The sequence below is a fragment of the Nelumbo lutea genome, chromosome 7 (genome assembly GCF_056320005.1).
Source record: "Nelumbo lutea isolate HS-2025 chromosome 7, American lotus-T2T, whole genome shotgun sequence".
NCBI classification, from domain to species: Eukaryota; Viridiplantae; Streptophyta; class Magnoliopsida; order Proteales; family Nelumbonaceae; genus Nelumbo; species Nelumbo lutea.
In genome coordinates this window covers 49,932,544-49,954,647 of record NC_142690.1, presented here as the reverse complement: position 1 = coordinate 49,954,647, position 22,104 = coordinate 49,932,544, and the positions used below count along the sequence as shown (strand labels likewise).

Sequence of the window (22,104 nt, the reverse complement as noted above, 5' to 3'; positions counted from 1 at the left end):
TAGAACAAATTCATAGAACTGCCTCACAAGTCTAGGAACTTCATCATGGGACTTCATAAAAAATATCCAAGTATATCATAAAAAATTACCAATGAACAAGATAAAATATTTGTAGCCACCCAGAGAGGGTAAGTGGTAAGGCCCCCACACATCAGAGTGCACAAAAATGGAATGGAGAAGATCTTTTATTACTCAAAGGGTAACTGCTTCTATAATGTTTTGACAACTCACAAGACTCACAATGAAGACTTGACAAACTAATTCCCTTAAATAGTTCTACGAATAAATGACTCAATGTAATAAAAGAAAGATGACCCAATCGAAAATGACATAACATGACACAACTGACAGACACTGAAGATGTAGATCCAAAAGCAGATTTCCCAGGTTGTCATTGGCCCTGTCCAAGAGTATCCAGCAGATATATTCCATTCGCCTCATGGCCACTCCCAATCACTTTTTGAGACTCCAAATCCTGAAAAACCCACTAGGAAGGAAAAAAGATTACACTGCAGTTCAAAGACTTAGTTAAGCTATTTACTGATAACAAAATTGTATTTAGTTTGGGTACATGAAGAACAGAAGGAAGTGCCAAAGAGTCTGTAGCCTTGATGATTCCCTTGCCAGAGATAAAAGCAAGAGAGCCATCGAATAGGATGATTTTATCATGGCTAGGAAGCAAATCATAAGGAATAAACAAGTTGGAAAAGTTGGTCATATGGTCAAAAGCACCAAAATCAATAATCCAAGGGATCCTACGATTACCTGAGATAGTCGCATGATTGGCAGAAGCTCGTATACCTAAATGAGCAAATGCAAAAGAGGTTGAATTTCCTGGAGGATTGGAAGAAGAGGCTGCACCCTCTAAGTGACTAATCATCCTTCCAAACTTCTCATACTTTTCCTTCATAGCTGCTAACTGTTCACTAGCAGTCCTCTCTCTTCAGTTAGGCATCTGTCACTATCTGGACCAGCAGCAATATTGGCACTTCCCGCCTTCATACTATCGGACTTCTTTTGGAAACGAAGGGGAAGAAGCTCCGGATGAAATTCCCAGCACTTGTCCTTTGTGTGCATTGGTTTCTTATAGTACTCACAAATAACTTCCATCTTCCCTGAACCACCCGAATTTCCTATAATTCTCTTAGGTTTCAACCCCATGTTAGCAAGGTGATCATTTAGACCAGTCCCTTGAACCTAGACTAGTCTCCTGCTTTCTTCACTACTTACCAAGGCATAGGCCTGAGACAATGAAACACTATCCTTTGATAAGATGCTCTACTTTGTGATGTCATACTCGAGATTCAGCCCCATCAAAAATTCAAACGCCCTATTTCTCTCAACTAGTTTCCTGTAGGTGTTTCATCATCATTAGTACTTTCCCAGGCTATAGTTTCCATCAAATCAATTTCTTGCCAAAGAGATTTCAGCATTGAGAAATAAATAGCCAAAGGTTTCTCCCCCTACCTTAAATTTTTCACATCACTCCTCAGCTTGTATGCTCTAGCTAAAGGGATGAGAGATCCATCATATGGATGGCCGAACCCTGCAGGTAGGTTGGGTGAAATTTCAAAAATTTCCTCTCCCCACATCTGGGAATCGTATTCCCTGTTTTAGAAAATCAGCATTTTCAATGATCAATCTTGAACCCTAAACCGAACCAGATCTGAAACCAAAGGTAGGAGAGGGATATACCTGATACAGAGAAATAGTATCTCCCAACGAAGGTGTTCACACCCAATGAAAATCTCCAAAGACTGCTCCCACTGAAGATGACACAGTGTAGGGTGGAGCAGAATCAGTAGTGTTCTTCCCAACAACCGAACTCTTCACAAGAATTCGATGAAGGCTGTGAGCACGACTTTAGATCAGCCTTTCTCCAAAGACTAATATCAAGAACTGTTCTTAATCGCTCCTACTAGAATGGAGATCGAACTAGCAGTTGGTGGCAAACAGGAGGAGAACGCAGGGAGAAGTCGGCGCAGTCACATTGTAGCTGTCTTCTCTCTCCATTGTCTAAGATCTGATATCTCTGGGTGGGTTGGAGTGAACTGAATGGTTCACCCCCTCCTTTTATAGACTTAAAGAGATCAGCTCCTAATCCCCTTAGGAGTTTCCTGATTCAAATCCTTATTTGAATCTGGACTTTCTTTAAGTGATAAGGATAGACCCTTATCTTATCTGCAGATTAGATTAGCTTTCTCCTAATCTCATTAGGACGTTTCCAGATCCAAATTTCTATTTGGATCTAGACTCTCTGAGTGGATGGGGATAGCTCCCTATCCTATCTGCTGATTTAAATCCCAGATCCACCCATATTTAATTAGTCTTACTAAACCAATTCGAAACACTGTTACAAGGCCTGGCCGAATACACTGTTCTGGACAGTGAACCCCCTGAGCCCATCACATGGGCTCCTAATGGGCCCAACACTTACACTAAGTGGTCCCTGAGCCAATCCACCTTATAAAAACCCAGGGACTGTGGGCAGATGCAAGATTAGCCCATCCGGTATTACCCTCAATGGTCTTACACTTAACCTCTTAGCCCATAATGATCAAACACTACCCAACAAGAGAGGACCTCTCCCTCGGCAGCAAGGAACAGTGCTGCACTCTCTACTCACATGGATCCCGGGAATTAAAACCTTTTGCAAACATTTTGAAACCGCAATATATATATATATGTATATCTGTATATAAATATATTTTGCAAAACAAATTTCAATGATTGAAATCGGCTCCCGGTAGTCTTGGTTTCCATCAGAGAGAGTGCATCCCCAATCATTACCTTTGTCTGACAAAGGGTTGATCCTGTCACTATGATCACCCACTCAGATGAATTCTCAAACTGTCCCAACATACCCAAGTTTTGACCCCCTCTAATGATCTCACTGATTGGCATATCAAAGACAACCCAATCCGGCACCTAGTGCAGTATCATAATCGAGTCTAGGGGTCAGGTGTAACTTTCTAATTTTTCCCATCAATCTCCAAGGTCCAGGGCAATACTGGAAATCTGGTCCGGTTCAGGGTTTCAAGTAAACCTACACTACATATGCCTCGCATCTCACCCTGGCGGCTGAGACAAGCCACCCCAACCAACTTGGCGGCACATCAGTGTCAGCCTTGGCAGGATAAATCTCCCCAAACTTATCCAACGGCTATGAACATTCTAAACTAACACGAGTCTCATATGTGTCCAGTTTAAGGGTATTACACAGAAACACACCACAAGAACATGAATCAAATATGTACTTTATTCATTTACAATAAATGTCATAATGTACATCATTCTGATTGGAGCTAAGGGCATACACTATCTAACACTAGCTACATTTAGATTCTGAGAATAGGTTTCAGCAACACTGTCCCATATTTCTTTTGTGGAATTCATCCACAAATAGTATTGACTAATTTGAGGTTGCATTGAGTTCACTAACCATCCGATTACAGTATAATTTTCTTATATCCATTTTTCAAAGGATGGATCATCTTCCGATGGAGCCTTCTTGCTCCCATTGATATAACCCTGTTTGCCTCTACTGCATATATGAAGTTTTACTGATTGTGACCATGCCAGATAATTGGTTCCAGCTAGCTTGACTGTGGTCACAGCCAGTTGAGAGTAAACGAAGGCTCCCGGAACCTGTCCGGATTCAACAACATTCTTGTTTTCAACTTCCAAAGGGTCCATCTTCTTAAAACACTCCAAAAATAACTTCTAATAACTTCAAATAATAATCAATGAAGACAGGAAAAAAATTGTGTTGTGAATCAACCTCTATGCAGTCGTACCCATTAAGTGCATCACCCCTGAAACCCGGGAGAAACAAAAGAAACCCAGCCGCACCTTGTAGACCTCACAGAACACTGAGCAACTTGAATCGATCTTCAAGATGAAGAACACAAAGTCTTTCAATCACTGAGCGCCAAGGCCAAACTCCCTGTGGGGCCCGCAAGCAGATTTCTCCAGTTAATTAGGGTTTCGGGCAACACACTTGATACTGTCAAGGGGACGACAAAGATAGCCTCCCCTCCAAAAACCACTAACAACTGAGCTGAAAAAAAAAAATTCTTTACCTATTCATTCGATTCAGTTCTCTATACACATTGTGTATGGGAAGAAAGAGGAGAAAAGAGAGAAAAGAAGAGCCCACTCTGATACCAAGAAGAAAAACAGCCTTCCGAAATGAATGGACTGTTTAAAAAGATGCAGAAAAGTGATTGAGAATAGCAGAAATCAAGAAGAGAGGAGAGAGGAGAGAGAAGAGGAAGAAGAAGGTAGCGGCAATAAGGGTTCAGAGAGAGATTTTCGAATCTAATCTCCTCTTACACCCCTAATCCCTTTTCATTAACTTAATTTTAATAATTTACAGAAAAGGCCCTTAACTAGGCGAATAACTAAAAGTACATAATATAAGAAAGGCCCAAGTTGAGGCCCATTACAGCAAAGAACATAAAAAAAAAACAAATAAGATAACAGTCTATGGGCCATTCAGCCCATCTTCTCTACAGTAACACTACTATAGTAATTATTTAATAGAGCAATTTTGTATCCATTAACAAATAGAGAAGGTTATTAACTTTATATGATAAAGATTCAAGATGGAAAGTAAAAAAGATAAAAACGGATGCAGTTGTTGTTTTATTTAATTGAAGGGAGAAAGAGGGAGAATAGAAAAAAAAAAAAAGAAAAAAGAAATCTCTATACTTTTAAATTTCAATAGAAAACATTGAAACAAATTATAAATGATATATAGTTTATAATAGAATGGATTTACACACTTATTAATAAGATGCATCAATCTAAATGATATTATAAAAGGCACTAGCCTTGTCACTTTTATTGCTTGGACGAGATCCTAGTGGCAAGGACAGGCACCTAATTGCCATAAGTCAAGGTGTTCAGGCAAGGTGACTAGCCACCTTGACAACTATGAACCCCAGTAGTCCTAGCCATAAACAATGGACACTAGAAATTGTGTGTATCGACCTGTGCAGTGTTGCAGTTAACACATGAAATATCTGGCCTGGGGAGTACGTTCACAAGAGTGAAACATAAAGGAATTGATGGGGGCCCACGCAAGTAGTGGAGCATGTGGTTTAATTCAATGCAAAGCAAAGAGCCTTACTAGGGTTTGACAAAGAACAAAAGCATACCAGAATTGCTTAGAGGCCAACTATCCACACTGAATCCTGCACATGATTTGATTGGATAAACAGTGATGGATCTCACATAAATACCTACAGTTGAGAGACTGTTTAAAACACCTGCATTTCATAGCACATAATCAGAAAGTCAATAATATGTAGATGCTTGTTGGTTACTATCATTAGAATTAATGAAGAACATATGGCAACACTGTGTCACAACTATAGGCATACATGAAATATTACAAACTAAAACAAGAACAGAGAAGAAGGGGATAAAGGCTGTATAAAACAGAAGTTACAGCAAATAGAGATGGTTAAAAAATGTGACAAATAAAAACAAAAAGAGCTTTCTTTTGGGTAATCCAGTAAAATAGAGTTAAGATCATAACTGAAAAGACACTGGACTACTAGACACAAGAGTATAGAAAAATAGAATCGTAGAATGAGAGAATGAGAAAATATGCATGAAAAATTTAGGTGAGTACATGCAATAACCTAAGAGATAAACAGGAATGTGTAGATTTTACTAGAAAATTCCACAAATAACCTAAGAGATAAACATGCAAAATTCAAAACAAAAAGGGATAAATATTGTATAACAAATAGAAGTAGTGGCAAATAGATATTATTAAAAAGTGTACTAAATAAGGGTGATTTTCTTTTGATAAATAAAACACAAGTAAATAGATAAAATTATCAATAATAAAGAGTAAAGATCAGAATCAATGTACGAAGAATATAGTTGCACAAAGAACATATTACAGACAATATATAAAAAATTAAGAGACTATAAACAACATTAGAAATTGTTTAGAATGGTTTTTTAAGGGTAATTTAGTCAAGCTCATGTTTAAATGTATTGGAGAGTATATTTATTATTTTTGCAATCTTGTGTATATTGCAAAGAATAGGGCTACACCCAATGGTTCTTCTATCCTCCAAAAGTCATTTTTGCATTTTTTGCAAATGGCTCTCATACCCACCCCCTCAACTTCTTTCATTGTGAAGCAAGTCCAAACGTCACTAGTTTTTCTTTTAGCTCTTGTTTCCCTAGGTTCACTAGCACCAACACTAATGCTATAATCTGTGGACATAAGGAAAGGGCATTCATGAAGAACCGGTCATTTTAATAAATTAAAATAATAAAACATTAGAAATTAGAAGAAAAAAGAAAATTAATTACCCCTTACCCAGTACTCAAATCCAATATCCCCACTTGATTACAATAGATGAAGCCACCTAGCCTACCAAATTTCTAACTTGAGAAACTTGAGCAAGCTTCCTTGTTGAAAGGAAGTTGAAAAGTTGAGAACTAAGATTCTAGATATCAAAGAGTAAGAGAGAGGAATTGTAGTAAGAGAGTATGAGAGAAGGATTGTTGTTGCGATGAAAATGAGTAAAATACCCTCCTAAACTAGACGTTTATAGTTGTTGGGAAGGGTATTTTGGTCTCTTTGGAGAATTTATAAAAGTTTATTTATCACATGACTAAAATGCCCCCAAAATTAGTTGTTTATAGTTGTTAGAAGGGGAGAGGGTGGACCTTTCCAACAACTATAAATGAAAGGAATGGTAAGATCCATCGTATGGACGCCAGAACTGTTGCAGAATGGGTGGGCAAATTTCAAAAATTTCCTACCTACCTTCCAACTGGGAATCGTATTCCCTGATTTTAGAATTAAAATTCAAGGATCCTACTTGAACCAGAACCGAACCAGATCTGAACCAAAAGACAAGGGAGGAATTATACCTGATCCAGAGAAATAATGTCTCCCAAAGTTGGTGTTCACGCCCAAAGAAGACACCCAGATCAGCTCCCACTGAAGATGACATAGTGATGATTGGGCCGAACCAACAGTGTTCATCCCACGAACCAGGTTCTTCAGAAGAACTCGATGGAAGACTGAGAGCACCACTCGTACAATCAAGAACGTTTCATGATCTTCTCGAACTGGCAGAAAAAGGATGGCGACTGCTAATGGAGGAGAGTGCTAGAGAAGAAGATGGCGAACTGCTTTCTTTTTCTCTAGGGTTTCTGAGATCTTATCTCAAGAAGCAGGGTTCTCTCTTGAAAAGCTCCTAGGGTTCGAATTAGGCTCTTTCTCCTCTTTCTTAATGATTAAGAAAACCTCCTGATCAAATCAGGAGTTGCCCTTATCCAAATATGTATTTGGATTAGGACTCTTCTTAATCTTATCTGTAGATTAGATTAGCTTTAGGGCTCATCCTAATCTCAGATCCGCCCCCTTAATTGACTGATCAAATCAGCCCAGATCGAAAAGGGCTTTAGGCCCATTAAGTAATAACTACTCAAAAGTTTTCCAAACTGTTGCCCAGTTGGGCTTCTTTGTATGGCGTGGGACCCAAGGATTGATCTACACACCAGCCACATGGGTTCAGCCCAGCCTCTGTTACAAGGCCTAGCCGAATTCACTAAAAAGCCCAGTGAACCCCTTGATCCCATCACATGGACCCTATGGGCCCAACACTTATACTAAGTGGTCCCTAGGCCAAGCCATCTAATAAAAACCCAGGGACTGTGGGCAGATGCAAGATTAGCCCATCAGGTATTATCCTAAATGGCCTTACACTTAACCTCTCAGCCCATAATGATCAAGCACTACCCGACAAGAGAGGACCTCTCCCTCGGCTGCAAGGAACAGTGCTGCACTCTCCACTCACATAGATCCCGGGAATTAAAACCATTTGCAAACATTTTGAAACCATACAAAAATATATATCATATATATAAAGTTTGCAAAACAAAATTCCAACGGTTGAAATCAACTACCGGCAGTTTGGTTTCCATCAGAGAGAGTGCATCCCCAATCATTACCTTTGTCCGACAAAGGGGCTGATCCCGTCACTATGATCACCCACTCAGATGAATTCTCAGACTGTCCCAACATACCCAGGTTTTGACCCCCGCTAAGGATCTCACTGATTGGCTTATCAAAGACAGCCCAATTCGACACCTAGTGCAGTACCATAATCGGGTCTAGGGGACAGGTGTAACTTTCCAGTTTTGTCCATCAATTTCCAAGGTCCAGGGCAATACTGGAAGTCTAGTCCAGTTCAAGGGTTCAAGCAATCCTACACTGCATGTGCCTTGGGTCTCACCCTGGTGGCTGAGACAAGCCACCCCAATAGTTGGCAACACACCGGTGTCAGCCTTGGCAGGATAAATCTCCCCAAACTTATCCAACGGCTATGAACATTTAAAACTAGCACAAGTCTCATTAAGTGTCCAGTTTTAGGGTCTTACACAAAAGCACACCACACAACATGAATCAAACATGTACTTTATTTATTTACATTAAATATCAAAAGTACATCAAATCAGATTGAAGCTAAGGGCATACAAAAACTGTCCAACAATAAACTCACATGCCGGGCCATTCCGGTCCATGCCACAGGTCGTGTCATGGCAAGCACATGGGTCATGTCAGCCTATGGACCTAAATCCCCAAGCCCAGCCAAACCTGAGAGTGTGAGTACGACACAACACTATATCACGTGGGCCATGCCATGGCCCACATCATGTCAGGCCTACCCATTTTACACCTATACTCATCACCTAGCTTCACCTTGGCACCTAGAAAACTATGTCATGTAGGAAAGCATTCATTACATCTAATTAGCACAAAGGACAAGATTGTTTTTAGCATTAACAACTAACAAAATTCTTATGGGTCATCTTAGTTACAAGGGAAAATGTCTCAATGTAGTCAATGCCATAGCTTTGGGTGTAACCCTTGATATAAGTATAATGTTATACCTTTCCACAAAGCCATCAAATTCATGCTTCAATGTAAAAGCCCATCTACACCTCATTGGTTCCTTACCTTTTGGTAGATTTACAAATTACCAAATCTTATTCTTAATAAGATCCTCCATTTCACTTTTCATGACCACCTTCTACTTTGATTATAAAAGCTCTCCAAGACATTTTTGTGTATAGGAATGGAAAAAATAGCAGAAAGAAAGGTCCTAAAGGATAAAATCAAATGAGAGTAGGAAATATATTTAGAGATAGGATGTAAAGTATACCTCCCAATTCCTTTCTTTAAGCAATGGGTATGTCCATGTTTACAAGTATGTAAGGGTCAACAAAGTAGAAAATAAAAAATGGAAGGGACCTACCTAAATATAAATCAAAGGAGATTTTGGTGAGCCTTCATCAATGGCTTTCACAACCTTCTTATCCAGCCACATTGAGTAGACTAGCAAGGAAGCCAGGGAGGAGTTGGCTGAGTGGGAGCCAAGGAATGAGTAGGAAGGGAGAGGAAGAAGTCTCTCTTCAAGTTTATCATGCACATTCTCCCCCTATAGAGTCATAGGAGGAAAGAAAGGAGTGTCTTTCATAAAAGTAATATCCCAAGTGATACTATTTATCACTAACAAGACCATAACATTTGTAACCCATTTGAGTGGAAAAAAAAAAAAAAAACCCAAAGAAGACACTTTTAATGGCTTAAGGATCAAGTTTAGAACAGTTTAGACCTAATATATGAATATAGAACACATAATCGAAGACTTGAGTGTGAATAGAAAGGGAGACTAATTAGGATAAAGGAGAAAGAAGGGATACTGAAAATGCAGATTATAGGATGGCATTCAACGAACGAGATAGGCTGCCACAATTGAATGCTGATTTTCCCCCTCAGCTACCCCATTTTGTTGTGGGGTATAAATGCATGAACTTTGATGAATAACTCCTATTTCTATCAATAACATATTCAAAAGCCCATGTTCAGCCCTAATCAATGCCATTTACAAAATTGTTGTCAGCTTTCCTCCATGATCAAAAAACCTAGGTCTTGTTTCCTCGATTTTCCACATAAATAGTAAGAAAAATATCAAACCTTCATTATCGGTTCTCAGATCATCACTAAAGTATAAAATCATCCTTGATCAAGTGACAAAGTCCACACACCTACCATCACCACTACCACTTCTGTTGTATGGACAATACCTGATCACTGTTACACCCTCCAAATCATACATCAGCTCTGATACCATATAAGAATAAACAAATAAAAGAATAATGATAAGTTGTAGATGTGTAATAAATAAGATGAGAGAAGAGAAGAAAGGAGAGAAGACATTTGAATGAGTGATTAGGGTCTAATAGATACATTGCCATCCCACCATTAACTTTCTATTTAACTCTTTCAAGAATGTTAAATTACATTACTACCCCTGTTTAATCAATAATGAGAATGTGCATGAACATTCTAACTATTCCTATGGTACCTATCTAGAGTATTTGCATTCATGTCCCAAAAAACAAGAAAATAGTTAATTACTTCAAGAGTGCAATAACCAAAATATCCTCATCGTGAGCCCCAAATTGGAGTTATGGCATTTATGCCATTGGTGATATTAAAATAATCACAATAGTTATTTAGAGCATTTTGTCTTTCACTCAACCCATAAACTAGAAATCAAACAAAATTAAAGCCATTTAAGAAAAAGCATATGGATATAGTCATAATCAAGGATATTTATAAAATAAGAAATAAGATGCACAAGCTCCTAACTTTGATACCTTCAGTTAAAAGTATTTATATCCAAACAAGTTTTCTTAGATGGGTGACACTACTGAGAATGGAGAGAGCTAACATAGTAAACAACATTTTAGTAGTGGAGTTGCTGAAGATTAACCTGTTTTTGACAAAGATAATGACTCTTCTAATGAAAGATGTTGGGTTGCAGTTGCATTTGGCTTCGAAACAAAATATTTTACTACAAAGCTAATAAACTTCTGCATATCAAGCATCAATGGAAAAGTTAGTAACAATAATAAGTTATCTTTCTTATACAATAGAATGCATAAACTACAAGACATATGTGACCTTTAACGAATTAACAACAACAACAACAATAACAACAACAACAACAACAACAACAACAATAACAACAACATAATAATAATAATAGTAATAATAATAATAATTGTTTAACAAGAAGAAGAAAAGACAAGAAGAGAAGAAAAAAAATGTGAGAGAGACCAAAAAAGTCAACTGACAGCTCTAGCTATTCTCATTATATATTATGGTGACCGTACATAACTTAAAAAGAACAAAAAGACTAAAATACCCCAGTGGCACATATTACATCACTCCCCTCAAGTTGGGGCATAGATGTCAGTCATGTCCAACTTGTCGCAAAGATCATAATGTCAATAAAATGAGTAGTAGAGAGTCTAGAACCAGGTTTCAAGGGTGTCGAAGAATGAATCCAACCCCCACCCACAAAGAGCCTTTATTATATTATGAATATTTACAAGTAAGCCCACATGAGCTTAAAGAATTTACGAGAAAGCCTTTATAGGCCAAAAGGATTACAAGAAAAATCCCTTATAGGGATGAAAGAGAAAAATAAAGTAATAAAAGATACAATGCAGCGAGGGATACAATATTAGAATACATCAAAATGCTCCACACTCCCCCTCAAACCGATGTGAAGTCATCAGCATCAGTTTGCCCACAAGAAATAGATGCCTTTCCCTCATCATGGCCTTGTTAAAAATACCAGCGATTTGCATATCTGAGACCACATGAGGAAGAGAAATAGATCCATCAAGAAATGTGTCTCATATAAAGTGACAATCCACCACAATGTGTTAAGTGCTCTCATGAAAAATAGGTATTAAAAGCAATCTTGATAGCACTAGTTTTGTCAGCATAAAGAGGAATCAAAGTAGGAAGATGGACACCAAGATCATCAAAGAGGAATTGTAGCCAAACAACTTCATTACAGAGATGACATAGCTCTATACTCTACTTTTGTAGAGGACTTGGAGACTATTTGTTGTTTCTTGCATTTCTAGGAAATAAGGGAATCACCCATGAAGATGCAACACCTTGTAGTAGAGGAGAGGAGGCTAAAAAGAACAAGCCCTGAGATGACATGCTACAAACATATCGAATAATCCAATGAACAACAGTTAAATGGGGCTGACAAGGGGTAAAAACAAATTGACTTACAATTTGAACCGCATGAGAGATGTCAGGACAAGTCATAGTAAGATAAATAAGAGAACCCACAAGTTGTCGATAGAGTGTGGCATCAGGAAGTAACGGACCCTCTGTTTTGGATAACTTGACATTCAATTCCAAAGGAGTATCAACTTGCTTGACATCAGTGAGATCAACCACTTAATAAAATCAGATGCATACTTTTGTTGACAAATGAAGTATCCACGATCACTTTGTTGAACCTCATGCCCTAGGAAGTAGGTGAGAGCACCCAAATCCTTCATATGGAATGAACTATGAAGTAGGAATTTAAGTTTTCTTATTCTCTCATCATCACCCCTGTCAACAATATATCATCAACATACAGAAGGAAGATTGTGATGCCTTAAGATCTTTTACAAACGAACAAAGAATAGTTAGAGGAACTTTGGTTATAGCCAACATAAACAACATCACAGAACTTCTCAAACCAGGCTTGAAAAGCCTATTTCAGACCACAAAGGGACTTATTCAATTTGCAAATAAGCGAGGGATCACTACAGTACCTTGGAGGAGGTTTCATATACACTGTCTCCTTGAGCTAGCCATGAAGAAAGGCATTCTTCACATCCAACTAATGAATAGACCAAGATTGTACAGCTAATAGAGCCAGAAGAACACGAACTATAGTAATCTTAGCAACTGGGGCAAATGTCTCTTCATAATCAATACCATATTATTCCGTGTACCCTTAGGCAACAAGGCGATCCTTATATTGGTCTAAAGAGCCATTAGATTTCAATTTGATAGTATAGACCTATCAATTCCTAATAACAGAAGCATCTGAAGGTGCAGGGACAAGATCCCAAGTGTCATTCTCATGTAAGGCATTGATCTCTACATCCATAACTGCTTTCCGAGGGCTGCTACTAGCTTGTTGGTAGGTATGAGGAATATCTTTAGAGGATAAGACTGCAAAAAAGGAACTATGGAAGAGGAAAAAAAGGAAGAGGAGCATCTAAAACAAGAAGAGTCACTTATAGGCACAGAAGGAACTATGGATGATCTGAACCGATAGGAAAGGAGGGGGCAAGAATAGGGTCTGGTAAGCTTAACCATTGATGAGGAATTGTCCTATGAATCAAAATCATACAAGATAGAAACTAAAGGAGCAAGTAATTTAGCAACACCAGCAAAAAAAGAAATATGTTCAAGAAAAACAACATTACGGGAGACACAGGTATGTCAGACAGATGGATCATAGCATAAAAATCCATTATGGTCAGGGCTACATAGTGAATTGAGTAGATAATTTGGAGCTCTCACGAGAGGGGAGATGTACAAAACATAGACAATGAAACACATGAAGAAAAGAAAAGTTCAATGGACGACCAAACAATTTTTGTAAAGGAATGACATTAGAAAGAACAGAAGAATGAATGTAGTTAATCAAGAACACAGCTGTACTAGCTGCCTCCACCCAAAAGGAAGAGGGAGCATGCGACTCCTATAATAAAGTCTTCACCACACTAAGGACATGTCCATTCTTGCGCTTGGCCACTCCATTTTGCTAGGGAATATCTGGACAAATTCGTTGAACTTGTATCCTTTTAGTCTTCAAGTAAGATAGGAAGACTCCATCAGTGTACTCTCCATTAGTGTCTTCAAGTACGATCGAAGAGGAGGATACGTACACAAGACTAAAATCAAACACATACCATGGTGTGAAATAACTGAAATGTTTGGAAGGCTTTTGATTTGTGCCAAAAATAATCCATGTGTACCTAGTATAATCATCAATAAATAGTACAAAATACTCGTATCCCAACCGAGAAGTAATGGAAGAGGTCCAAACATCAGTATGTATAATTTCAAATGGAGAAGTAGAATGCTCAAACTTATGAGAAAAAGGCAAAGTACAGCTCTTACTCAAACAACAAGAAACACATGAAGTATCAAAAGTTTGCAAAGAGGGAATTTTGTTTTTTTTAAAAACCATAGTTAAAAAAAAAAGAAAAAAAAACTTTAATTTTTCAAAATGTTGATGACCCAAGTGCTTATGCCATAAGCCCCAAACACTGCTTCTTTGACCAAAAAAGGAATAAGATGAGGAGCTTAAATAAGCAGATGACTTGGTTGTGAGTGGCTTCTTGAACTCCAAAGCAAATAGCTGACCCAGCCTACTCCGCTTCCCTTTCACCTTCCCAATGCACCAGTCCTGAATCAAGCAACCATCGGGAAAAAAAAAAAAAAGTAAGAATATGACCTTCATCAACAAGTTGTCCAACTGAAATCAGGTTTTAGTGAGATTTGAGACAACAAAGATCTTGGTAAGGGAGAGGGAAGAAGAGGGAGAAAGCCTAAGGGACAAATCATTACTATCAATGATGTCCAATTTTTCACCATTGGCAATAACAATATGTTTGAGATGGGTTTCAATGTTATTATTTGAGGGTTCTGAATAGGCTACGTTCATATGATTGGTAGCTCCAAAATCAATAAACCAAATAGGAGATGAGGAAGAACAATAACTAGAAAACTCACCAGATAAGCCAATAACAGAGAAAGCAGAAGATAACAATTGTCAAATTTCCTATTTATCCATAGAAGTAGATGATTCACCTTTAGTGGAAGGATCAGACTTGGCAGGGGTGATATAAGAAGTCTGGCTCTCAATCACTTGGTAAGCACGATATTGGTTCTTTTTCTGGACACCTCTAGATGGTCGAATAGGACATTTCAGAATAATATGACCATGTTGCTTACAATAAGTGCACATATTTTTCATTTTACAATGTGAAGCAATGCGGTCAAACCCTTTACACTCGTAGCATTGAATCTTAGAGACATCCTTATTGGCTGATTTCTTATTTCCATGGACAATGAAAGCAGTATCAGCCCTAAAATCAGCTCACTTTCCATCAATTTCCGCAACAATCAAGAGTCTAATCTCCTCCCTAAAGAGTTCACCCATCACTGAGTCTAGGTCTGGAAGAGTCCCTCTGTTCAATATGTTAGACCTGATTATTTCATACTCAAGTTTGAGTCTCATCAAAAACTAATTTACCTTTCGCTTCTCAAACTGTTTTTGAAGGTATTTAACACATTCAACAGAATCCGAGGGGTCAATATGGACTAACTCATATTAAGCCCATAAATCCTGAAATCCAGAATAGTATTCTTGTATTTTTCTATCCCCTTGGCAATAAGCAAAAATCTCATATTCAATTTGATATTGCCTTGACATGTTTGATAGATAGTAAATCTTCTCCAAATATGCATACATATCATATATGTAGTCCTCAATAAGGAGCATTTTGGAAGAACTGAACAGATAAAAGATTCAATCACCTCTAGGATTCAAGAATTGGATAGAAAAAAGCCCTTAGAACCATGTCACAAGAGGAGAGAGAGGAAAGATGGAACAAGAAAGTCGAACTAGAGGAAATCATAAGGAAGGAAGAGACTTAATCGAGATAGAAATCTAGATCTAAGTGGATTGAAGAAGGGGATGGCAATACTAAATTCATTCATTCATTAGCCAACAGAAGAAAGAAAAATACCATTCTTAGTGTGGAAGTGGAAAGCCAAGAACTAAGAAAACAGAAGAATGTGAGAGAAAGGTTACTAAACAACTCAAAACATGTGTAATACTACTAACAAACAACAAATTAATAGGTAACTTGGAAACATGCAAGACATCTAATAAGGGAAGGCCAAAGGGCAAAGATATAGATCCCCGGCCAGCAATGGAGGAGAAGGATCCATCTGCTAGCCTCACTTTATCTCTACCTAAGAGGAGGGTATATGAATGGAAGTGGATTGACACACCAGTCATATGGTTTGAGGCACTGGAATCAATGATCCATGGGGATTTCAGAGTCACAAAGGCTACATGTATGGCAGAGGCTGAGTTACCTAAGGATGCAAAAGAAGTTGAAGGAGTAGATCCAGTATCTGCATGTCTGAGAGCCCTACCATATTTCTCTAGATGGTCATGGAAAGAGTTGATAATATCCTCCTTAAGATCAAAATTGGGCGGGGGGGTATTCTTGAGATGAATCTTGAGCTGCTAAGTTGGCTGAGGTAAACTTCTCCTGATTTGGTTTCCTATTCTGATCCCATGTTGTCTTCTTGCTCAATTCTTGTGCCCACTTTGCCTTCCCATTCAACTCTCAGTAAGTTTCACGAGTGTGCTTAGATTTCTGACAAAGAGTGCACCATAGTCTATCTTTATCATCTACTCTTTTTTGGCCTTCTCCTTTCTTCCCTGAATTCGTGTTTCCCCTTACTACTAAGGCAATAGTCTCCCCCTTTAGGAGCATTCATAGCTGATTCCCTACTTTCCTCAGACTGAACCAAGGCATAAACTTCTTGGATTTGCACTATAATGGAAGATCCTTGCTGCCCAAAATTTGCACTCTAATGGGCTCATACATAGGATTTAGACTCAAAAGGAAAACAAACTCACATTGTTGAGACACAAGTTGTTTATAAGCCTTGGCATCCTTTTCACTTTCCCACACTATGTTCCAGTAGTAATACAATTCGTTCCAGACTGAAGTAAGGGTTGAATAGTAGGCAGATAAGTTTCTCTCCCCTTGCTTACATGTCAAGGTTTCAGCTTGTAATTGGTAAATCCTGGCATAATGCCTTCTCTGAATATGTTGCTTTTGTCTGCCCCCATACCTCTAGCTGTCTCAGCCCACATGACCATGCTTAACTGAAGGTGTCATGGATTTTAGAAGCCATGACATAATCAGACAGTTCTCTTGGTACCACCTGTCGTACTCTGCAGTACCTGATCTAGGTTTTTTCACTTTCCTGTTGATATGCCCTACCTTTCCTCTATCTGTAATATACAACCTCATCTTTTTGGACGGAGCCAAGTAGATCCTACCATCCAAGGGAGTGATAGTCATAGCGAAATTTAAACTGTCATCACCATAATTCAGTCCACCCTGATTGGATGTGGTTCCAGATGTTTCTGAATCCTCAGTAGCCATACAAAGAAAATTTAAAGTGAACAATGACCTGCTGTCTTTCAGTCCACACACAGATGACAACCACTCCCTCTCCTTAAGGATTTTTATGCATGAAGTAAACACATTCACACACAGCAGCTGCTGTCACACACACATACACAGGTCGAACAGGCCTCTCCAAAGCTACTATAAGCCACAAAACAACAATACTCCGCTGCTATACCAGCAAACTGAACCAGGTCACTTGTGACCTACACGAGGTTCCACGTACACACAGATTTCTGGATCATCAGACCCACAGAAAAGGGTTTAATATTCCCTTATACCATTTCAGTCAAGGAAAATCTTAACCTGTTCTTGGCACCAACACAGAAAAGAGGTGTTTAGCTTCTGTCCCTGTCCAGTCCGAAAGGGTTCTGGGCTTTCCAGCCTAAGAAACAATAGAAAAAGAAGGAAAATAATAGCTGACCTCTTAGGAAGAATCAGTCAGTCATTAACCAGCCTCTGGATTCACTACGGTTGAGTTTCAGCCCAGAAACAAGAGAGGAAATCACAGTTCTCAGGTCCAGAACAGACCTATCTTCTCCATTCTCAGTTCAGTGAATAGAAAGGAGTGCTTCGATCAGAACAAAAAAATTTACAAAGTACTGTCCCACTCTGATACTATGTTTTCTAGGAAGAAGAAGAAAAGAGAAGAGAAGAGGAAGAGGAGAAAAAAAATGTGAGACCAAAAAAGTCAGCTGGCGGCTCCAGCTATTCTCATTATATATAAGGGCGACCATACATAACTTAAAAGGAACCAAAAAGACTAAAATACCCCTGCAGCACATATTACAACAACAATAATAATAATAATTTTGAAACAAATATGAAAATCCAATAGAAGAATCAATGAGAAGCTTTGATACAAAATGTTTTAGTAAGCTAATAAATTGCTGTGTATCAAGCATCAATGAAAAAGTTAATTACAATAATTAGTTACCTTTATTCTAGCAAAAAAGATGATTAGTTAAAATTAGCAACGAAAGAGTTTATTCATAGGAGAAAAAAAATGTATAGATGGGAAAAAGACATCCACATAATTATATTACATGCATACATACAAAATGTTGCATACATGTCCATCCTGCTATGATTGTCTTCAAATTGCATCCATGTCACACTTTTACTAAATATGACAAACAGTTGTTGACTTGTCTTTACAAATGGAAAATACACTTCCACATTCCATATTTTCTCCCAAATAAAGTGTTTGTCAATGTCAATATGCTTTGACTTAGTAATGGTTGTCTGATTATCAGAGTACATCTTCACTGTCTCATAAAAGTAACTACACAATTCTCATAAAAAAATCTTCAACCAGAATTACTCAAAGATCCCATGCACCATAGCTCAATACTCTCCTGTACCATATCTTGCAATAACAAATTGCTTCTTGCTTTGTAAAGACACGAGTTTTAGAAAAAAAGGTACAATAACCTCAAGTATATCTCTTATCCACACATCTTAATGTATATCAATTGGTTCATAATACAAGGACCTTAAACTTAGAATTGATATGCATACATGTATGTCCATGTATGTATTTATGCATGCACATGTATAATTATGTTTGCACGTAACATATATATAAAGAAAACACAGTGGGGGGGATAACAGAAAAGGCAAGAAGAAGAATATTCTGTAATTTGAGTACAATTGCGACTCATATAACAATTAGATAGATACTATACCCTGGCATCTTCAAATGTTGACATATATCCAAAGGATATTCTAACAGCTCCAATTGGTTTTCCACGAAGTATATCATAATCATCCCAGCAGATATGCCCAGCCTAATCCAAAAGGAGTAATTGATGAGAATGTAGCAAAGTTTAGGGATGCTAAATTTGGGTAACAGAGCTGAAGAATTCAACAGCAATAGGCCAAGGCTTTGGTCTAGGGCCCTTAGAAAATTCCCAATAGACTTCACCTTGTTGCATGCCTAGTAAAACCAAATGCTTTCTCTTGCATAAAATTAAATAAAAGACCATATCAGTGTAACTGTTAGAAGAGGGGACTCTTTGGTTCACTGTTGGAATAGGAATTGGAATCGAAATCCATTGGAATTGGAATCAGAATGGTCCATTCCCCCTGCCTGTTTAGTTCAGATGGGAATCAGAATCAGAATCAGAGTGGGCTGGAATGGGATTCTCATTCCCAAGGGAGGGGGAAGGAATGGCCATTCCCTCAAATGGGGGAATGCCATTCCACCAGGAATGGGAATTGGGTTTCAATTCCATCCAACCAAACTGTTGGGATTCCTGACCCCTACTCCTGTGAACCAAATGGACCCTAAGATGAGCAAGCACATTGACAGGTATTACAGAGTCTCATGAATAACAACTACTGATCTCTGTATTTTCTGTAAGTATACAATCTTCCTGTGCCAAAAGTTTCAAGTTCATTAATGTATTTCTCTTTCTAACAAAGGTTAGCTCCACGTCCAGTGCACCACTCCAATCCCAGATGGTCGAGACCAGAATTGGATAATAGCCTTCTGTTAAAATGAATCCATAACCAATATGGATTAAGTAGAAGAATAAGAACTACCTCAACATTTAAAAGAATATCCATGTGAGATAAACCCAGATACTTCATGCAAGCACCAGGGTTGCAAAAGCACCCTGTCTACAGAAAACATAAAAAATAACCATTATCAGTATTTCATCAGGAAAATACATTGTTTTATTTCAATTTGGTTGTCTGACATCACATACTTTCCTTCTAGCACCACATACCACAATTAAACTATGACCTTAAACACAAAAACCACATTTAAAATACTTGCATGAACCTATTGGCATTGTATCATTCTCTTTTTTCTCCTTTGATCAGTGGGAGGAAACAGATTAGTTCTCAATAGCAGTCACAATAAAGAATGATAGAAGAAATTTGATTCATTTATTGCTGAACGCAAAAACAACTAACATGAACTGATGAACAGTGGTATTATGACTTAAACTATCGTTGATTGTTGGACACTACTAAAAGACGTTAGACTTATCAAATGAATCCCAAAAAATACCCTAATATTGAAGAAACAAACTAAGGGCGAAAACTGACTTAAATTTTCTCTAGCAAAAAGAACTACTATATGTTGGGATGACCCTAGATGTGGGGCCTTTGTTCAAACATCTGACTTTGACTTTGAACAATTGTTAATAGTCCCAGAAATCCAGCAACAGGAACCTCCCTTGATGAAGGTCTTCCTACAATCGAATTAGCTTCAGATTTGGAGGGTCTCTTTTTCAATTCTTAAACTTCAATGTATCCACATTTCAGATCTATAAATGGTTGGATGGAGAGAAATTGGGCTTGCAACTACAGCCTAGAAGTTTGACTATTAACATTAACGGTTGCCACCATGAGTTCATCCTTCTCTAAGCTTTTCTTTTGAGATTTGGTTAAGGATTGATGAAAACTATTTGTGTTACTTCTTTTCCCTCATGTTGCCAATATATTGGGAATATTTCTAATGTCATTGATAAATTAAACATCTAAAACTGAACTTTAGAATATCATTGAAACTTCCTGATATTTCATTAAAATTTTTGAAATCTTTGGAAGTTATTTCCTAAAACAAAAAAAAATGAAGATTCTGTGATTGGATTATTGGTTTACTATTTTGAATGCCATTTACTTAATCACTACTGTTGAGAAAAAAAAGGAAGAAAAAAAGATAAATAACTAGAAAAGAAAATTCTCAATGGAATTAAAAGCTGTGGTAACAAAAAAAGATAAAAATCAAAATGGCAAGTATACATGAATATAGAAGAAAATTTACCTATAAGACTAAAGGGAGATAGAGAGACAACCAATGTTGCATGAACTCTCTTATTGTATCAATCAGGGACACACACCAGAGTCCAGCTGATGCAGGAGCTGAAGAGTCAAAATTGGAATTTTATGAAATTTTATGACTTTTTGTATTTTTGGATAGTAGGGGTATTTTTGTCATTTTGCAATTCTCTTTGGGGCCCAATAATAGGGTTTAATTTGTCTATTTATAGTTTGTTTGTGTTTAAAATTTCAGAGTCATTGCATAAGTAGGCTTAGAGTTATTGAGTCTTCTTTGAACTGATATAGGATATGACAGCTTAGCTTGAGTCCTACTAGGGTTATTGAATCTAATAGTTTGACTCCTAAGACTATTATGAGTCTAACAGTTTGGATCCTAGGGTTATTATGAGTTTAGAGTCTATAAATATGTATAGACGTTTCACACAAAAGGAAATGAAGTTTATTGAGTTTTCTTCAGCTTATGCTAACTATGGTGAGTGTTCCTAGGCACCCTGTGATTGATTCCAGGTATTTTCTCTCTTCTTTCTCTCCCTGTTTTCTCTCTTATTCCTTCAAGAGCCATTACAGCCATCAACAGCCATAAAATTCTGATCAAGAAGACCATTCAACATTCTCTAAGGACTAGAACTGAGCTGGCCCTACATCACCAGCATTCCATGGATTCTAGAGGAAACTTTTATTTAACATTTCCTTTCTATCTCCTAGATTACTTGGGATAAATGAGTAGCTAATATACAAGATGAATAATATTTTCCATAACCAAAATTACTTGGTAACAAGGGCAACATTTTCGCAAGTATATTGTTGAAATAATTTAGTTATTTGTGTTAGGGTCTGTTTGGCTAGTTAAAGCGTTTTTTATTTTCTGTTATTTCTGTTATTGTACTCACTTACAGCAGGGGCACATGAGTCTTTTCCCTTCTTATTTTTGCCGCCCTATATAATATAATAGACGCTGGCGCCACCAGTACAGTTCCATTGCTCCAAACCTTTTTCTTCTTCCTTTCTTCTTCCTTTCTCTCTTCTTCCCTTCTCTTCTCTACTTCCTCATATTTCAATCGGATTTATTGCCAAGATGGTATCAGATCCAAATTGTTGAATCTAGACGACCAAGTTTCTCTTCAAGTTGCTGAATCTGGGCGGAACAGAGGACTGAAT

General features: G+C 37.7%; 1 protein-coding gene across 7 annotated transcripts in view; it reads right to left on the bottom strand.

Annotated features, from left to right (window-relative positions):
• ABA3 (molybdenum cofactor sulfurase (LOS5) (ABA3)) overlaps positions 1-22,104 on the bottom strand; it is a 131,517-nt gene that overhangs the window by 67,289 nt on the left and 42,124 nt on the right. For all 7 annotated transcript variants that reach the window (XR_016102535.1, XR_016102536.1, XM_088956002.1 and 4 more), the window contains 4 exons: positions 19,696-19,773; positions 18,837-18,938; positions 10,824-10,923; positions 5,163-5,273 (listed from right to left, as the gene is read on the bottom strand). Coding sequence is in view for 5 of the 7 variants with exons in the window: in XM_088956002.1 (XP_088812128.1) it covers positions 5,163-5,273; positions 10,824-10,923; positions 18,837-18,938; positions 19,696-19,773 (391 nt within the window). In the remaining 2 variants the exon portion in view is untranslated. The remainder of the gene's footprint in view (positions 1-5,162; positions 5,274-10,823; positions 10,924-18,836; positions 18,939-19,695; positions 19,774-22,104) is intronic.